The sequence below is a fragment of the Heptranchias perlo genome, chromosome 2 (assembly GCF_035084215.1).
Source record: "Heptranchias perlo isolate sHepPer1 chromosome 2, sHepPer1.hap1, whole genome shotgun sequence".
In the NCBI taxonomy this organism is placed as follows: Eukaryota; Metazoa; Chordata; class Chondrichthyes; order Hexanchiformes; family Hexanchidae; genus Heptranchias; species Heptranchias perlo.
Window position 1 is genome coordinate 21,192,739 of NC_090326.1, and position 15,522 is coordinate 21,208,260.

Consider the following 15,522-nt stretch of genomic DNA (forward strand, 5'->3'; position numbering starts at 1 on the left):
TTTAAATGGTGCATATACTTAACGGAGCAAACTATTAGAATTGTTTGAAACGAGCTGTGCATTAAATAATTTGATACAAGCATGTTCTTTAACTTGGAATTAAGAGCTTATATTAAGTTTGTGTCAATAATGTATTTCAGTAACTCAAAGTTCTTTGTTTCAACTAGATCCTGCTGTTGGTAATCTTCATGTGTGTGACGTTGTTGATTGCTAGTCTCATCTGCCTCACTTTACCAGGTACATGAAGATCTAATGGCACTTTTTATAACTCTTCTCACATAATTACATTTTATTATGTACACCTCACCTTTTTTCTGAATATGAATTCTGTCTGGGTAGTCTTTTTATATAAAAAAATGTTTGTGTATGGATCGAGGGAGTATGAATATTTGTCATAGATAAATTGTTGTCATATCTTAAACAGCCTCTTGGGTTATGAAGTGTGGGTTTCAAGAACATAGAGTACCTTGTAGAATTTGTGACACCACACTTCACAAGGACAAGTGTGCATTAGAAAGGGAGTCGTGAAGAACAAGAATGATCTCCAGTATAAACGGCTGAGGAAAGATTAGAGAAACTTAAGCTGTACAGTTTAGAGAATAGGTGTTAAGAACGGACTTCACTGGGGTATAAAATGGAGTGTTAAATGGTAAGATCAGATGAACCCAGAATATTAATTCAAGGTAAGTCAGGCAACAAGGGCTAGTAAAAATTTTAAATTATTACATTTAATTTTGCTCAATAGTTGATGAATGTTTAAAATAATCTCCCAGGCAAAATGGAATCGAAGACCTTCAAGGCATTCAAAATCCAGTGGTACTTGGGTGGGTGAATTGAACTACCAAAAGGTTGGGCTTTGAAGGGCTGAATAGCTCTTCTTCATCATTCGCTTGTTTTCTTTTAAGGATAACTTAGATGAATCCTGCAGCATTTAGATTAACATGGGCTTTTGAAATAAATGTGTCTTGGCCTTTGTCTGCAGTTAGAACTGGAGTGCAGATTTATACCTTGATATGAGTTCATTTGACAGTGCTTTCATGTTGCATTCTTCAGTAAAGCAGTCAGACCCTCTTGACGCACTTCATATTTTGTGTCCAGTTTCAGCAGGTCGTTGGCTTATGTCATTTTGGACTGGGAGTGCCAAAATCCACGAGCTATACACAGCTGCCTGTGGATTGTACATCTGCTGGTTGACGATCCGAGCAATTACAGTGCTAGCAGCATGGATGCCACAGGGGCGAGACGTTATTTTTCAGAAACTAAAGGAATGGTCCCTCATGGTGAGTCACTTCTGTTGCTGAATGTGGGGTGTTGAAGTTATGTGTTGAATATAATGGGCTCGATTTTCAGACGTCCGAGCCGCTGGGTTCATGGCAGGTGGGCTCCGAAAATCGGGGATTCCCGCGGCGGGTCTGGAGCCTGGCTCCAACCCGCCCACTTCCGGGTTCCCCAGTGACGCGCTTAGATGCGCGCGCAGCCCCTGCACGTGGGACTCCCGCTGGCAATTAAAGCCGATGGGATCCCACTTAAGGCAATTAATGTGATGGTTCAGGTCGTTAGCAGACCTGATTTGGACGATATATTTTAGGAGGGGTGGAATTTTCATCCCAACTGAGCGTGTTTCCTGTACTGGCGGAAACACTCCCAGTTGAAATGGACGTGTTGCAGCCACCAGCCTGTGGCAGCTGCAAAGGTCCATTTGACAGGTGTGGGGCGGGGAGACCCTCACTCATTGCAGGAGGTCACTCTGTCTCTTTGGACAATGTTTGGCCTCCACCACCCTCCTCCTAACAATAAAATTCACCAACTTGGAACCTCAACCCCAGTGTGCAGACACATTTACCTACCCTCAAACGTACATCTTCCGGATGGGGGCCGCCATAGCTGCAGTCATGATCTCCTCGGAGGACGAACAGCATCACCAGCCACGCCGTCCACCTCTGACCCGTGGAGCTCCACAACACAGTGCTGTGACACATCCACCTGCACAGCAGGAGGAAGGGCAACCGCAGAGAGAGATGCATCGCAGAAGGCACTACCCTTGCCACAGCTTCCTGGACCTCTCTGAGCAGCAGTGCACACGGAGGCTCAGAGTCACTCGACATGTAGTCGTGGACATCTGCAGCCTCCTTCATGCCGAGCTGCTCCTGGCTGGCCCGAGCACCATCTTCTTACCTGCCGCTGTCAAAGTCGCCGCTGTCAAAGTCACCACTGCCCTCAACAACTTCTCCTCCACATCCTTGCAGGGTGCAACCGGGGACATCGCCGACCTGTCTCAGTCGTCTGCACAAAAGAGCCCTGCAAATACACCTACACCCACTCTGCAGTGACACAATGGGTGGCATCAGGTGTGGGTCTTCATGGTGATCCTCAGGAAAGGGCATTATTGCACAAACCAGACAAGATTTGCAAAGATGTGGCAGTAGTGGTGACAATATAATATGTAATGTGAGTTGATCAGAAATCAAATATAAGTAAAAACCATGACAAACCCTCAAACACAACTTGTGCATCCCTTCATGCTCACGACATATTTGCCTTACGCTTCCTACTACGCATGTGTGATGCATGCCCTGTGGCTGCAGCACAGGCAGTGGCAGGTTGGGTGAGGCTGACTGTGAAAGAAATGTATGAGACAGAGCCATGAGATTGTATGAGGATTGGGTTGAGTGGTAATGGTGGGATGAGTACTGGCGAGGTGAGTAAGTGCAGGTAAGATGAGGATGAGCTTTGAGTGGGTGTGAGGAGTGATGTGACAGAGTAGTGTTGGCAGTGCAGAAGGAGATGTGGGGTGGGGGCGGTGATGTGGCAGACGGAGTGTAGGGGAATGAGTAAGTGTACTCACTTCGGCTGACCTACTTAAGTCATTGAAGCGCCTCCTGCACTGTATGCAGGTGTGTGATATGTTGGTGGTGCTGGTGATCTCCTCTGCCACCTCGAGCCAGGTCTTCATGGTGGCAGAGGCAGGCCACTTCCTCCCCCTCCTCCTCACCCCATCCAGTAGGACCTGGAGTGAGGCATCATTAAACCTAGGAGCAGCCTTCCCCCTCGGCTGCTCCATGCTGTAATTTTGGCTCCTTTCTGCAGCATCAATCATTGGAGGACTGCCCCTTTAAATAGGGCTCCTCCAGCTGACAGCCTATGATGCGGGTGTGCAGTCCGCCTGCTGCGCAGTTTTCCAGCGCGAAACCCGGAAGCCACAGTAAGTGGCTTCAATTAGGCTGCGATCGCGAGTGGAGCACCCCGAATTCACTGGGCGCGTTACCCACGCGCCCAGTCGACCCCCCTGCTACCAACCCGCCTCCCTCCTAATATCGAGCCCAATATCTCTGGAAAGTAGCATTTTAAAAAGTTCACATAGATTGCCATAATTCATAGATTAATCTTTATTTTGTCAGGGTCTTGCCATTTTCTGGCACCCTTTAAAATTGTATGCTTTTTTGAAGTGTGAAGCGAAATCTTTCTTGACAGCATATTTCATTGCTGCAGTCACACATGGGGGCTTCGGACTGAGAATGTGTTCCATTTCAGTGATTTAGAAAATAATAAGAAAAACAAATGTTACCATTTTTATCCATTTTCTCCCCCAAGGAATGGGTTGCATTATACAGATTAGTGCAGTTTGACAAATTTGCAATGTAAGAAGTCGCTCTGTGCATAATAAAATGAGTTTGTTGCTGTTGGTCATCGTGCAGAACAGCTGCAGTGATGACTTTCCTGAAAAGCAAACCTCAAATTTTAGAAGATTTCCCTCACTTTCCAGCCATAGTGAGATTTCTGCACAGTTTGCACTGCCTTGTATTGTGGATTTGTATATACTGGGACATGCGTTTTAATATAAGAAAGTGAATATCCTGCATGATGCACGATGTAGAGAAAATTCCTGTGAAGCAGAATGTCTTTGTTTTTGGAAAGAGTATTGACTTGCGCGACTGTCCTTTCCTGTAAACTCCATGTTTTGGTTGCATGATACAAAACAATAGTGCAAAAATTTTATAAGTTGATATCAAGGCATAAATAAAAGTTTTAAAATATTTTTGAGAACTATTTAAATAATGTCTGGCCTGCAAGTAGATTGGTTTGATGTGGATGGCAGTAAAAGTGAGACTCCTTTAGAGGGTCCCAATATGTAACTTTGGAGTTGTCCGACAGTGATCTGCACAAGTTTCTGACAGCAATTCCTGGAGCAATTACATACACACCACAGTTGAAGATGGTAAGACAATCTGGTATGAATATTTATGGAGTACAAAGTGCTACATTGTTCAACCCATGACTTAACTCCTAAACTGAACAACGCAACTCATTATATCATTTTTTGTAAGAAGCCCAGTACTTCTAGGGGGATCTTCAGACAGACTGATTCAACATTAATTATTTACCAAGCAGTTAGCTAATTGCTTCATCCAGTTACCCCTTCAATAAAGACATGCCCTATTAGTACCCAGTTTAACTCCAAAATTGCTCAAATTTTGTTTAACTTGTTTTTGGGGAGCGAACGATGCTGGCAAAGCAGCTTTTATTGCCCATTCTTAGTTCCCATGAGAAGGTGGTGGGCCTTCTGGAACGGCTGCAATTGTTGTAGCAATGGTGTTGGGTAGTGAGTTCCAGGATGATGACCCAGTGTCAATGACAGAATGGGGTTATGTCCAAGTCAGCATATGTGCCTTGGTGGTCAACTTGGAGATGATTGCGATCTTGGTTTGTAATAAAGGGAAAAGTGAGGTTTAACTCATCTGTTGAATATGTAACTTCTCAATCTTGTATTTTAAACTGGTAATCTTTATCAAAAAGTGTCCAGCTAACCTTTTTTGGGATGGAGAGGCAGAAAACTTGGTAATTTTCACAGTGACATCTCACACAAGTGAAAATATATTTTGTGTGGTTTACATCATATTGTGTGTGCAAGCAAACAAAAAATTGACAAAATACTTATTGTATCTGCTTTTTATCAGGTCTGACACACCCATTGACCTATTGATTTTTTAAATACGTATATAACATTTATAGATGGCAATTTGAGAAAAAAATGACTGAAAAGTACATCACTTTCCAAATTCAGAAATTGCCCATTTATTCATGAATGGTTTTGATTTATTTTCTCAACAGATAGTGAAAACATTGGTAGTGGCCTTGCTGCTGGCTGGAATGGTTCCTCTTCTTTTAGGACTCTTGTTTGAACTAGTTATTGTAGCTCCCTTAAGGGTGCCGCTGGATCAGACACCACTTTTTTACCCATGGCAGGTACGTGACTATTCTTCGGTTCTCTTTGCGACAGATTGCCTTGCATAGGGAATAACTTTGGGGGGAAAAGTGCATAGTTGGAACAGAAGAACTTGCATTTACTTGGTGCCTTACATCCTCATGGTGTCCCAGGGCGCTTCGCGACCAACGGATCCCTTTTGAAGGGTAATCGCTGTAGGCAAATGCAGTAGTCAGTTTTCCGCAATAGGGTTCCACAAATGGCATGTGATCAGGTGACAGTTAATCTGTTTCCAATGGTGTTTGAGAAAAGAATGTTGCCCAGGACACTGGGAGATCTCCCTGTTCTTTAATAGCACATGGGATCTCTCACATTCAACTGAACAGGCAGATGGGGCCTCAGTTTAATGTCTCTTCCGAAAGCCCGCACCTCTGACAATGCAGCATTTCCTCAGCAGTGCACTGGGCAGTCTAGGTTATGTGCTGAAGTCTCGAGTAGATCGTAAGCCCACAATCTTCTGGTTCACCCAAGAGTGCTACCAGCTGAATCGAGCTAAAACATTTGAGAGCCTTCAAGGGTCTATCAAACTGCCACGACGTTTTAGAATCATAGAAAATAGGAGCAGGAGCAGCCCATTCGGCCCTTCGAGCCTGCTCCGCCATTCAGTATGTTCATGGCCGATCCTCTATCTCAATACCATATTCTCGCTCTCTCCCCATACCCCTTGATGCCTTCTGTGTCGAGAAATCTATGTATCTCCTCCTTAGATATATTTACTTGGCCTCCACAGCCTTCTGTGGTAGAGAATTCCACAGGTTCACCACCCTCTGAGTGAAGAAATTTCTCCTCAACTCAGTCCTAAATGTCCTGAGATTATGACCCCCTCGTTCTGGACCCTCCAGACAGGAGAAACAGTACAAAATGATTTTAGCAGCTGAAAGTTGAATTGGCACTAGTCAGCTCTTGTTTATACCGGTGTGTTCTTTCTCTCAATTTTTATGACTTTTTTCAGTGTTCATTTGTTGCTTTTAATGATTCTGGTCCATCTTCTCTGGCATTCTTTTGTAGCTTTAAGCAAGTAAGATTTTTTTTATTTGCCCCCACTCCCAATTCTTGAAGATGTTACAATTCCATTGCCCTATGCTATCTTGCCCAGTTAATCATCCTTCACATGTGAGTCTGGGTGGTAAGTACACCGGCTGATTGCCTTTGGGGAATGGAGAGGCACAGCAGTGCTCGATGCTGTTTTTGTGGCATCCACATGCATACCTTCTGGCACAAATCACTGGGTAATAATTAAGAGCCTTGACTGATTATGTCTTTATATATTATAAATCTTCCCTCTATAGCCTAGGGGAAGCAAAGGAAATTATAGTATCTCTACTGATGAGCTAACTGAGCACAGACTTAGGTCAAACCTGGGAAGTTCCTGGACTGAGCAAACAGCATTTCTGAATGTAAATTAAAATGATAACCACTTGGTTCTTTACATGTACAGACAATGACAGTCTCTACATCTTAGGCTTCAGGTGATTATGCTTTTTGGTTGGCGCCTTCAAGGAAACGTGATCCAGTAGGGTCATACTCAGATTTTGAAGATGAGTCCCATTTGGGAAAAATAACAGGTTGTGGGGGGAATGAACATTGTGATTTAGTACGCACCTCCTGCAGTTCCACTTTTTGATGCTGATGTTTCCATTTACAATAGGACTGGGCTCTCGGTGTTCTCCATGCCAAAATAATTGCTGCGATAACACTGATGGGACCTCAGTGGTGGCTGAAAACTGTTATTGAACAGGTAAAAGTCTCCTAAAAATATATAGAAAGTGTAAAGGAAACTTATTTTCTTTGTTGCCATCAATGTAGTTATTTTCCAAGTCAGATTCCTTAATTACAGCTAAACTGCTCACACTAATCTGAGTTCATGCGTCGAAAGTCGTAAAATAAAATCCAAAAAAGGACCATATTGGAAAAGGGAAGGATGTTTTGATATGCTCATGTTTGACACTGAAGGAGTTTTGTGTTAATACATTGTGTAATGTTTTTGACAAATGGCTGTAGTTTGGACCAATGCATGAAGGGGAGGTGGGGTGGCTTTGTTAATAAGGGAAGGAATCACTGTAATACAGAGAAAAGATATTGGGACAAAGGATCAGGATAATGAAACAGTTTGGGTAGAGATAAGGAATAATAAGGGGAAAGAAACACTAGTGGGCGTAGTATATAGGCCTCCTAATAGTTGCAACTCTGCTGGAAGAAGTATTAATCAGGAAATAGTCAGGGCATGTAATAAGGGAACAGCGATAATTATGGGGGATTTTAACTATCATATTAACTGGACAAATCAAATTGGACAGGGCAGCCTTGAGGAAGAGTTTATTGAGTGTATTAGGGATGGATTTCTTGAGCAGTATGTAACTGATCCTACAAGGGGGCAAGCAACCTTGGACCTGGTCCTGTGTAATGAGCCAGGATTAATTAATAATGTCCTAGTTAAGGATCCCCTTGGAACGAGTGACCATAACATGGTTACATTCCATATCCAATTAGAGGGTGAGAAGGTTGGTTCTCAAACAAGCGTACTGAGCTTGAATAAAGGAGACTATGATGGTATGAGAGCGGAATTGATTAAAGTGGACTGGGAAAATAGATTAAAGGGTAAGACAGTACATGAACAGTGGTGTTCATTCAAGGAGTTATTTTACAACTTTCAAAAAATATATATTCCACTGAGGAAAAAAGGGTGTAAAAGAAATGACAGCCATCCGTGGCTAAGTAAAGAAATTAAGGATAGTATCCGACTAAAAACAAGGACATATAAGGTAGCCAAACTTAGTGGGAGGATAGAAGATTGGGAAGTCTTCAAAAGACAGCAAAAAGTAACTAAAGAATTGATTAAGAAAGGGAAGATAGATTGTGAAAATAAATTAGCAAAAAATATAAAAACAGATAGCAAGAGTTTCTACAGTTATATAAAAAGGCAAACGTAGGTCCCTTAGAGGATGAGACCGGGAAATTAATGGTGGGAAACATGGAGATGGCAAAAATGCTGAACAAATATTTTGTTTCAATCTTTACGGTAGAGGACACTAAGAATATCCCAACACTGGACAAACAGGGGGCTCTAGGGGGGGAGGAGCTAAATACGATTAAAATCGTATTTAGTTCCTCCCCCCCCTAGAGCCCCCTGTTTGGTACAAGGAATTGGTACTCAGTAAATTAATGGGACTCAAGGCGGATGGGACCCCTGGACCTGATTAATGGGACCCCTGGACCTGATGGCTTACATCCTAGGGTCTTGAGGGAAGTGGCAGTAGGGATTGTGGATGCTTTGGTAATAATTTTCCAAAATTCTCTGGACTCGGCAAAGGTCCCGGCAGATTGGAAAACTGCCAATGTAACACCCTTATTTAAAAAGGGTAGTAGGCAGAAGGCTGGAAATTATAGACCAGTTAGCCTAACATCTGTGGTGGGTAAAATTTTGGAGTCTATTATTAAGGAGACAGTAGCGGAACATTTGGATAAACATAATTTAATAGGACAAAGTCAGCATGGCTTTATGAAGGGGAAGTCATGTCTTACAAATTTGCTTGAGTTCTTTGGAGGATATAACGTACAGGGTGGATAAAGGGGAACCAGTGGACGTAGTGTATTTGGACTTCCAAAAGGCATTCGACAAGGTGCCACATAAAAGATTATTGCTCAAGATAAAGAATCACTGGATTGGGGGTAATATTCTGGCATGGGTGGAGGATTGGTTATCTAACAGGAAGCAGAGAGTTGGGATAAATGGTTCATTCTCGGACTGGCAACCAGTAGCCAGTGGTGTTCCGCAGGGGTCGGTGCTGGGTCCCCAACTCTTTACAATCTATATTAACGACTTGGAGGAGGGGACCGAGTGTAACGTATCAAAGTTTGCAGATGATACAAAGATGGGAGGGAAAGTAGAGAGTGAGGAGGGCATAAAAAACCTACAAGGGGATATAGACAGGCTGGGTGAGTGGGCAGAGATTTGGCAGATGCAATACAATATTGGAAAATGTGAGGTTATGCACTTTGGCAGGAAAAATCAGAGAGCAAGTTATGATCTTAATGGCGAAAAACTGGAAAGTACTGCAGTACAAAGGGATCTGGGGGTCCTAGTGCAAGAAAATCAAAAGGTTAGTATGCAGGTGCAGCAGGTGATCAAGGAGGTCAACGGAATGTTGGCTTTTATTGCTAGGGGGGTAGAATATAAAAACAAGGATGTATTGCTGCAGTTATATAAGGTATTGGTGAGACCGCACCTGGAATACTGCATACAGTTTTGGTGTCCATACTTAAGAAAAGACATACTTGCTCTCGAGGCAGTACAAAGAAGGTTCACTCGGTTAATCCCGGGGATGAGGGGGTGGACATATGAGGAGAGGTTGAGTAGATTGGGACTCTACTCATTGGAGTTCAGAAGAATGAGAGGCGATCTTATTGAAACATATAAGATTGTGAAGGGGCTTGATCAGGTGGATGCGGTAAGGATGTTCCCAAGGATGTGTGAAACTAGAACTCGGGGGCATAATCTTAGAATTAAGGGGCTGCTCTTTCAAAACTGAGATGAGGAGAAACTTCTTCACTCAGAGGGTAGTAGGTCTATGGAATTTGCTGCCCCAGGAAGCTGTGGAAGCTACATCATTAAATAAATTTAAAACAGAAATAGACAGTTTCCGAGAAGTAAATGGAATTGGGGTTACGGGGAGCGGGCAGGAAATTGGACATGAATTTAGATTTGAGGTTAGGATCAGATCAGCCATGATCTTATTGAATGGCGGAGCAGGCTCGAGGGGCCGATTGGCCTACTCCTGCTCCTATTTCTTATGTTCTTATTAAGATGGAGGTCAGCATTACAGTTGTATGGAAATGTACGGCTGTATGCTGTTGTTATTGTAGAATTTATTTTTTCATGCACGTGTGTAATAGGTATTGGGTTCTCCACATGCCCTGCTTCTGATTTCACCAAATCACACTCAATCCCTTGCTGGGATGGTAGACTAACCCCAAGCTCCTGTAATATAAATGGGGACAAAGAGTGTCTCATGATTTGATTTTAGTTTTTCTGCTCAATATGACAACTCCTCCCTCCCCTTCCTTTCTATGGTGGCATGGCTGGGATTAGGAGCTCAAGTGTTGCAAATTATTGCCACACTACACCCTACCACTTCGTGTCCTGCACTAATGTATTTTCAAACTGATGCCTACAGTAAATTGCCAACCTAAATGGTAAAAATTATGCACTGTTGCTCATGTCTGAATTTATACATCTGTATAAACTGTCTAAATTAAGTTTTTTGTTTTTTTCAGGTCTATGCAAATGGCATTCGAAACATTGATTTACATTTTATAATTTGCAAACTAGCGGCGCCAGTTATTGCGGTGTTGCTATTATCACTCTGTCTGCCATATGTCATAGCTGCTGGCATTGTACCCCTACTCGGTAAGTACTGAAACATTTGTCTGAGATTGCTTATTTTTCAATACGTTAAAGGTGCGATTACTTGATTGGCGCAGTGTTTATTGAGAAGCTATTCTGACGGAATGGTTTCTGACTGATGTCTGAACTTTCCTCTCTGTGTGTAAATGCTTAAAGTCCAAAAATAGAATGTAGGTGTTGGGGTCTCTGAATGCAATTCCTCCTCCGAGTGTACACGACAGATTATGTTCCAAAAATTGTGCTAAATAGTGAAGTCACAACTGTCTTAGTTGCATTTGTTGGATAAATCTATCCAGCAGTAGGAATTAAAATAGTTGAAGCCATCTGCCGGATAAGACCATATAAGTATGTTGTCGTTTTATTTAAACATTTATTACCGATATAAATAGTTTATAAAATAACCTAGTTGGGTGAAAATGTTCTATAGGCTTAACAGTTCAAGATAAATATGGAGCAATCTAATTATTTAACCGTGTCACTGGAATGGGCAGTTTCTCCTTTGAAAGAATGTTGCAAGGACTGGGTTTATGTATATAATTAAAATGCCTGGGTGAAGAACCTATTGTTTCAAACTTTCCTAGTTATTTTGCATCAGAACCACCTAGGTATAAGTTCAAAGTTTATTTCCAACTTGCTTGAGTATGCAATACAATCAATATAAATTTTGAAATCTGTTGCCCTTGTTCCCCACTGCTATGCAGGCGTAACTACTGAGATGCAGAATCTAGTCCAGCGTCGAATTTACCCTTTCCTTCTAATGGTGGTGATATTGATGGGAGTCCTGTCCTTCCAAATCCGCCAGTTCAAACGCCTCTATGAACACATTAAAAATGACAAGTAGGTATTTTACTATGCAACTCAACATGCACCAGAGAATAAAAATGGTAAAACATTTTAATGATTTTCTCATCTTGAATCTGTCTAATCAAAGATCTATATGTAGAATAATGGATACCTGAGATTGAGTTACAAGGCTCTAGCTCACTAATGGAGTTCCAGTGATGAAATGAAGCTACAGTAGTTTATAAATCTCATCTGATCCTTGATTTAGATTATAGGCTTTACCTCGTTTACACCTGTTTTAGTACAATGTGGCAGAACCCTCACCACATGGACTGCAGCGGTTCAAGAAGGCGGCTCACCACCACCTTCTCAAAGGCAATTAGGGATGGGCAATAAATGCTGGCCTTGCCAGCGACGCCCACATCCCATGAATGAATAAAAATAAGTGTGAAAATTTGAATGAACCTTTCATAGTTTCTTGTTTTTGGCAGTGTGCAGTGTATCCGTGCAGTGCTCAGTAATGTTTGCAGAAGGGTGTTGCACTCCTGTATTGTCATTACTAGTTTGTTGGAAACTGAGTTGGATTACTGGGAAACATCATGTATAAGCATCCACTATAAAGATAGATTAGCCTGTACTTCTGGAATGGTTCGATCCTTAATAGCCACACATTTTTAAATACCCACCACAAAATGTGCATATAGGATAGATGTACCTGAGTTTGCTTTAATATTGTATTAACGGGAGAGTAAGTGGCACAAAGTTATATAGAAAAAAAAATAGAGCTGCAAGGCTATTTTGAAATCTGCATATATAGCAGTTGTAGAAAGTAACAGTGGAGGTCTGTATTTCTGCATTGACCGGTCTTGCTGATGACACCACCATGTATTAGCAAACGTCATCTTTGTCATGTGTGATTGACTTAATCATGAATTATGTGGATAAATATTTGTGCAACAGACACTTCAGAAATGTGTCTATCAGCTGTAACTTCAATTTTAGTGAAAATATTACGTGCATTGTGTGATGGTGTTTGTACCTTTTTCTTCTAAACCTAGGTATCTCGTTGGCCAACGGCTTGTTAACTATGAGCGAAAGACTGGTAAACAAGCCATGACAACTGCATCACCTTCTTCTGAGGAGTAGTGGGTGTTGACTGATCTTGCCCTCCCTCCTATATGTTCCTCCTTTTTCCCCTTCTTCTCCCTCTCTTTTCCCCCCTCCCCATGCAGTTTTGCTTCTGCCCAGCAAAAAAAAAATAGCCCGACACAAGCCTGTTTTCTCTCCCAGTGCTGTCTGATAACTGTATATGTGTAAATATGATGAACATTCTGAGCCCCTTAAAGATAAATGAATGTGCATTGTAAATCTTAAAATATGTATATTAATTTATTAAATGTAGTCATCACTTTATTTGGACTGTTGTCCTACATTTTGGGAGTGACGGTGGCACAGAGGCAATATAGTGAGGAGATGTTTGAAAACTTCGTGAGCTCACTTTTAGAAATGTTCATACTGGCTGGTGTTTTAATACCCTGGAATTAAAATAAACTCTTAAACAGGGAAAAGCAAAAAAAAACTGCAAATGGATGGCAACAATTGAAGGCTTTCATATAATTTGTTACCCTCACGCAGCAGCCATACTTGTTTAGTATGACAGTTGTAATGTGTATTTGGAGCAAAATCTTTGTCTGCAGTATTGAAGGTTATGGTAGAGTGTTTTAATAGCTTAACACTAATATGGCCCAAATACATACTTTGTTTGGAGCAGCTATTTGTGGTTTGATGCAACCTCTGGCAACAATGCATTTTTATTCCTCTTAGAATCTCTGTAACGTAGTCTGCCACAGATGTAACCCCATAATGCAATTCTGATCTCTGTTTTGGGGGTCTCTCTTTTGCAATACCTTGGTTTAACAAGTTGACTTGCTGTCCTTTCAGCAAAGTGAAGGACCGTGTTGAGGTTAGGATTTAGGCTGCATAGCTCGGGCAGTACCAGAATATCGAGTTTTTCTGGTGTCTACACTTGATTTAGAATAAAATTTGGGCAGAAATCCGTCTATTTTGTAGCCATGCCCTTCTGTACCCTGTAAATGCCCAGTACTGTGAATGGATTTCCATAGTGTTCAGTGAGTTCATATTCTGAAGAAACAATGCGGAGCAATTGTATTCTGGTGACACTGCCTTTACTGATTGGGGATTGTGGTATATTTTACATAAGGCCGAGTGCATAAAATTTTGAAGAGCTATACAGATTTTCAGTCTGAATTTGTCTATTCCCCTTAATTGGTAGTATTTACGCTAATGGGAATGTTTGTTTTTAAAAGTGATGTACAAACAAATGAAAATGGACACTAGCTAATGCAATTTTCCTGAATTTGATTATACCCCTACTTATTTTGAATTTTATATATTTATATTTTAAAAAAAATCAGTGCAGAAGTGACATATTTACACAATCTGTACTTTGGTCTCCAAGCTTTACTTTTAACTGCAGGTGATAGTGAAAGGATGGATTACATTATCAAAAGATGAGGTAAAATTATTTTTTTAAGAAAAAAAAACTATTGTACAGCACAGCTAATATTTACATTTATGACTGCATTTGTACACAGCCATATTACAGTATAGCTGCAGTAAGCATCCATTTACAATGAAGTCTTGCAACACTGATGCCCAGAGTTAAAATTTCAAAAATTACAAAGTCCATTGAAAAGGCTAACAATCCAAATCCACTTCATTATCCAAGTCAAACTTTTGATTGCTGTAGATCCACAGTTATTGCAGGATATGCACAATAGTCATCTCTACCTTTCCACCCCACTCCACCCCCAACACCTGCAAATATAAATAAAGATGTCAGTGGTGCCATTCAGTTGTTCCACCCAGAGGCACACGAGCCTTTTAAGAAGGGATTACTCCTTTTCTTATTTCAAATCTTCTTTGACAAGCAGTGCGAACTTAGGCTAAGCAGCTATGGCTGAAGTTCAACCTCTGTCAGAAGTCCAGGTGGAAGCAAACATTGTGATTCCGATTTGGATTTCCTAGTCAGTGCCGAATCAGTCTAACTTCTGGCTTGCTGTGTCAGACATTAATGTCATTTTTTTTCAGCAGGTTTCATCATTGTGAACTTTGTTCTTTTCTTAAGGACCTAATATCAATGTCTGCTTCCTAATTTCATAACAACCTGTCTTGAAGATGTATGCAGTTGGAAAGTGAGTTCATGCAGTAAAGAGAAGATTCACCCTTTTGCTGCTTGCACAGAATTGCTCATCCTGTTTGATCACGGACAATCTGTTTTCAGTTCAGAACTGCATGAGTGTCAATCTAATTGGAAAACTATTGTCAGTGCAAATACTGGTCTCCATTGCTTTTCCCTGTGATTGGATTTTTTTTTTGGGGGGAGGGTGCTGTTATCACAGTGCATTTGCGGGGGGAGGGGGGGGTAAAATGTTTTAGCTTTCATAATTTTGCCATCTTTCCAATAAGCATGTATCTGCAATGTAACATTTGCAGATGTAGCTGAACTCTGAAAATCTGTTCGATTTGGTATTTTGTCTCTGAATTAGACCTATTTTCCCAGTGGATCAGAGGAAAGCAGAGTGCAGCACTGGTGAATGAATGAAGCTGATTTCTGCTGGGATGTACTGACAAGTCAGCTGTAAATGTACTTTTTATTTTAACATTTAATACAGATATTAAAAATATTCTGGAAAAAGTTTCTATTTTGTATTTCCAAGGTGACATTTAGGATGGTGTCATAAAACATTTAATATAATGTATGGTCTTATGTTGTAGATGCTTTCTACTATTTCCATTCTATTTTGCAGTACATAATGAGATATCTGTCACTGGACCACTTCATAGACTTTTTCTTTCATTTTCTGAATGATTTTTCTCCCCTGTTGAATATGCTCACTTGACCATTGTTATCTCAGCTGAGCATATTTTACGTAGCATCCTTGCAAGTACACTTCCAGCAGGGTTGCTGGTTAACTCGAACGACAATGTACTATATTTGTAATCTTCACTGGTGATTAACATTGAATCTATTTCATCTTGAATGTGTTAA

General features: G+C 41.2%; 1 protein-coding gene across 3 annotated transcripts in view; it reads left to right on the forward strand.

The window, feature by feature from the left end:
* marchf6 (membrane-associated ring finger (C3HC4) 6) overlaps nt 1-15,168 on the forward strand; it is an 87,248-nt gene extending 72,080 nt beyond the window's left edge. For all 3 annotated transcript variants that reach the window (XM_068001025.1, XM_068001035.1, XM_068001043.1), the window contains 7 exons: nt 168-237; nt 1,099-1,280; nt 5,110-5,244; nt 6,912-7,001; nt 10,538-10,670; nt 11,369-11,504; nt 12,509-15,168. In XM_068001025.1, coding sequence (XP_067857126.1) covers nt 168-237; nt 1,099-1,280; nt 5,110-5,244; nt 6,912-7,001; nt 10,538-10,670; nt 11,369-11,504; nt 12,509-12,596 — 834 coding nt within the window. In that variant the 3' untranslated portion in view covers nt 12,597-15,168. The remainder of the gene's footprint in view (nt 1-167; nt 238-1,098; nt 1,281-5,109; nt 5,245-6,911; nt 7,002-10,537; nt 10,671-11,368; nt 11,505-12,508) is intronic.
* Nucleotides 15,169-15,522: the final 354 nt, after the last annotated feature.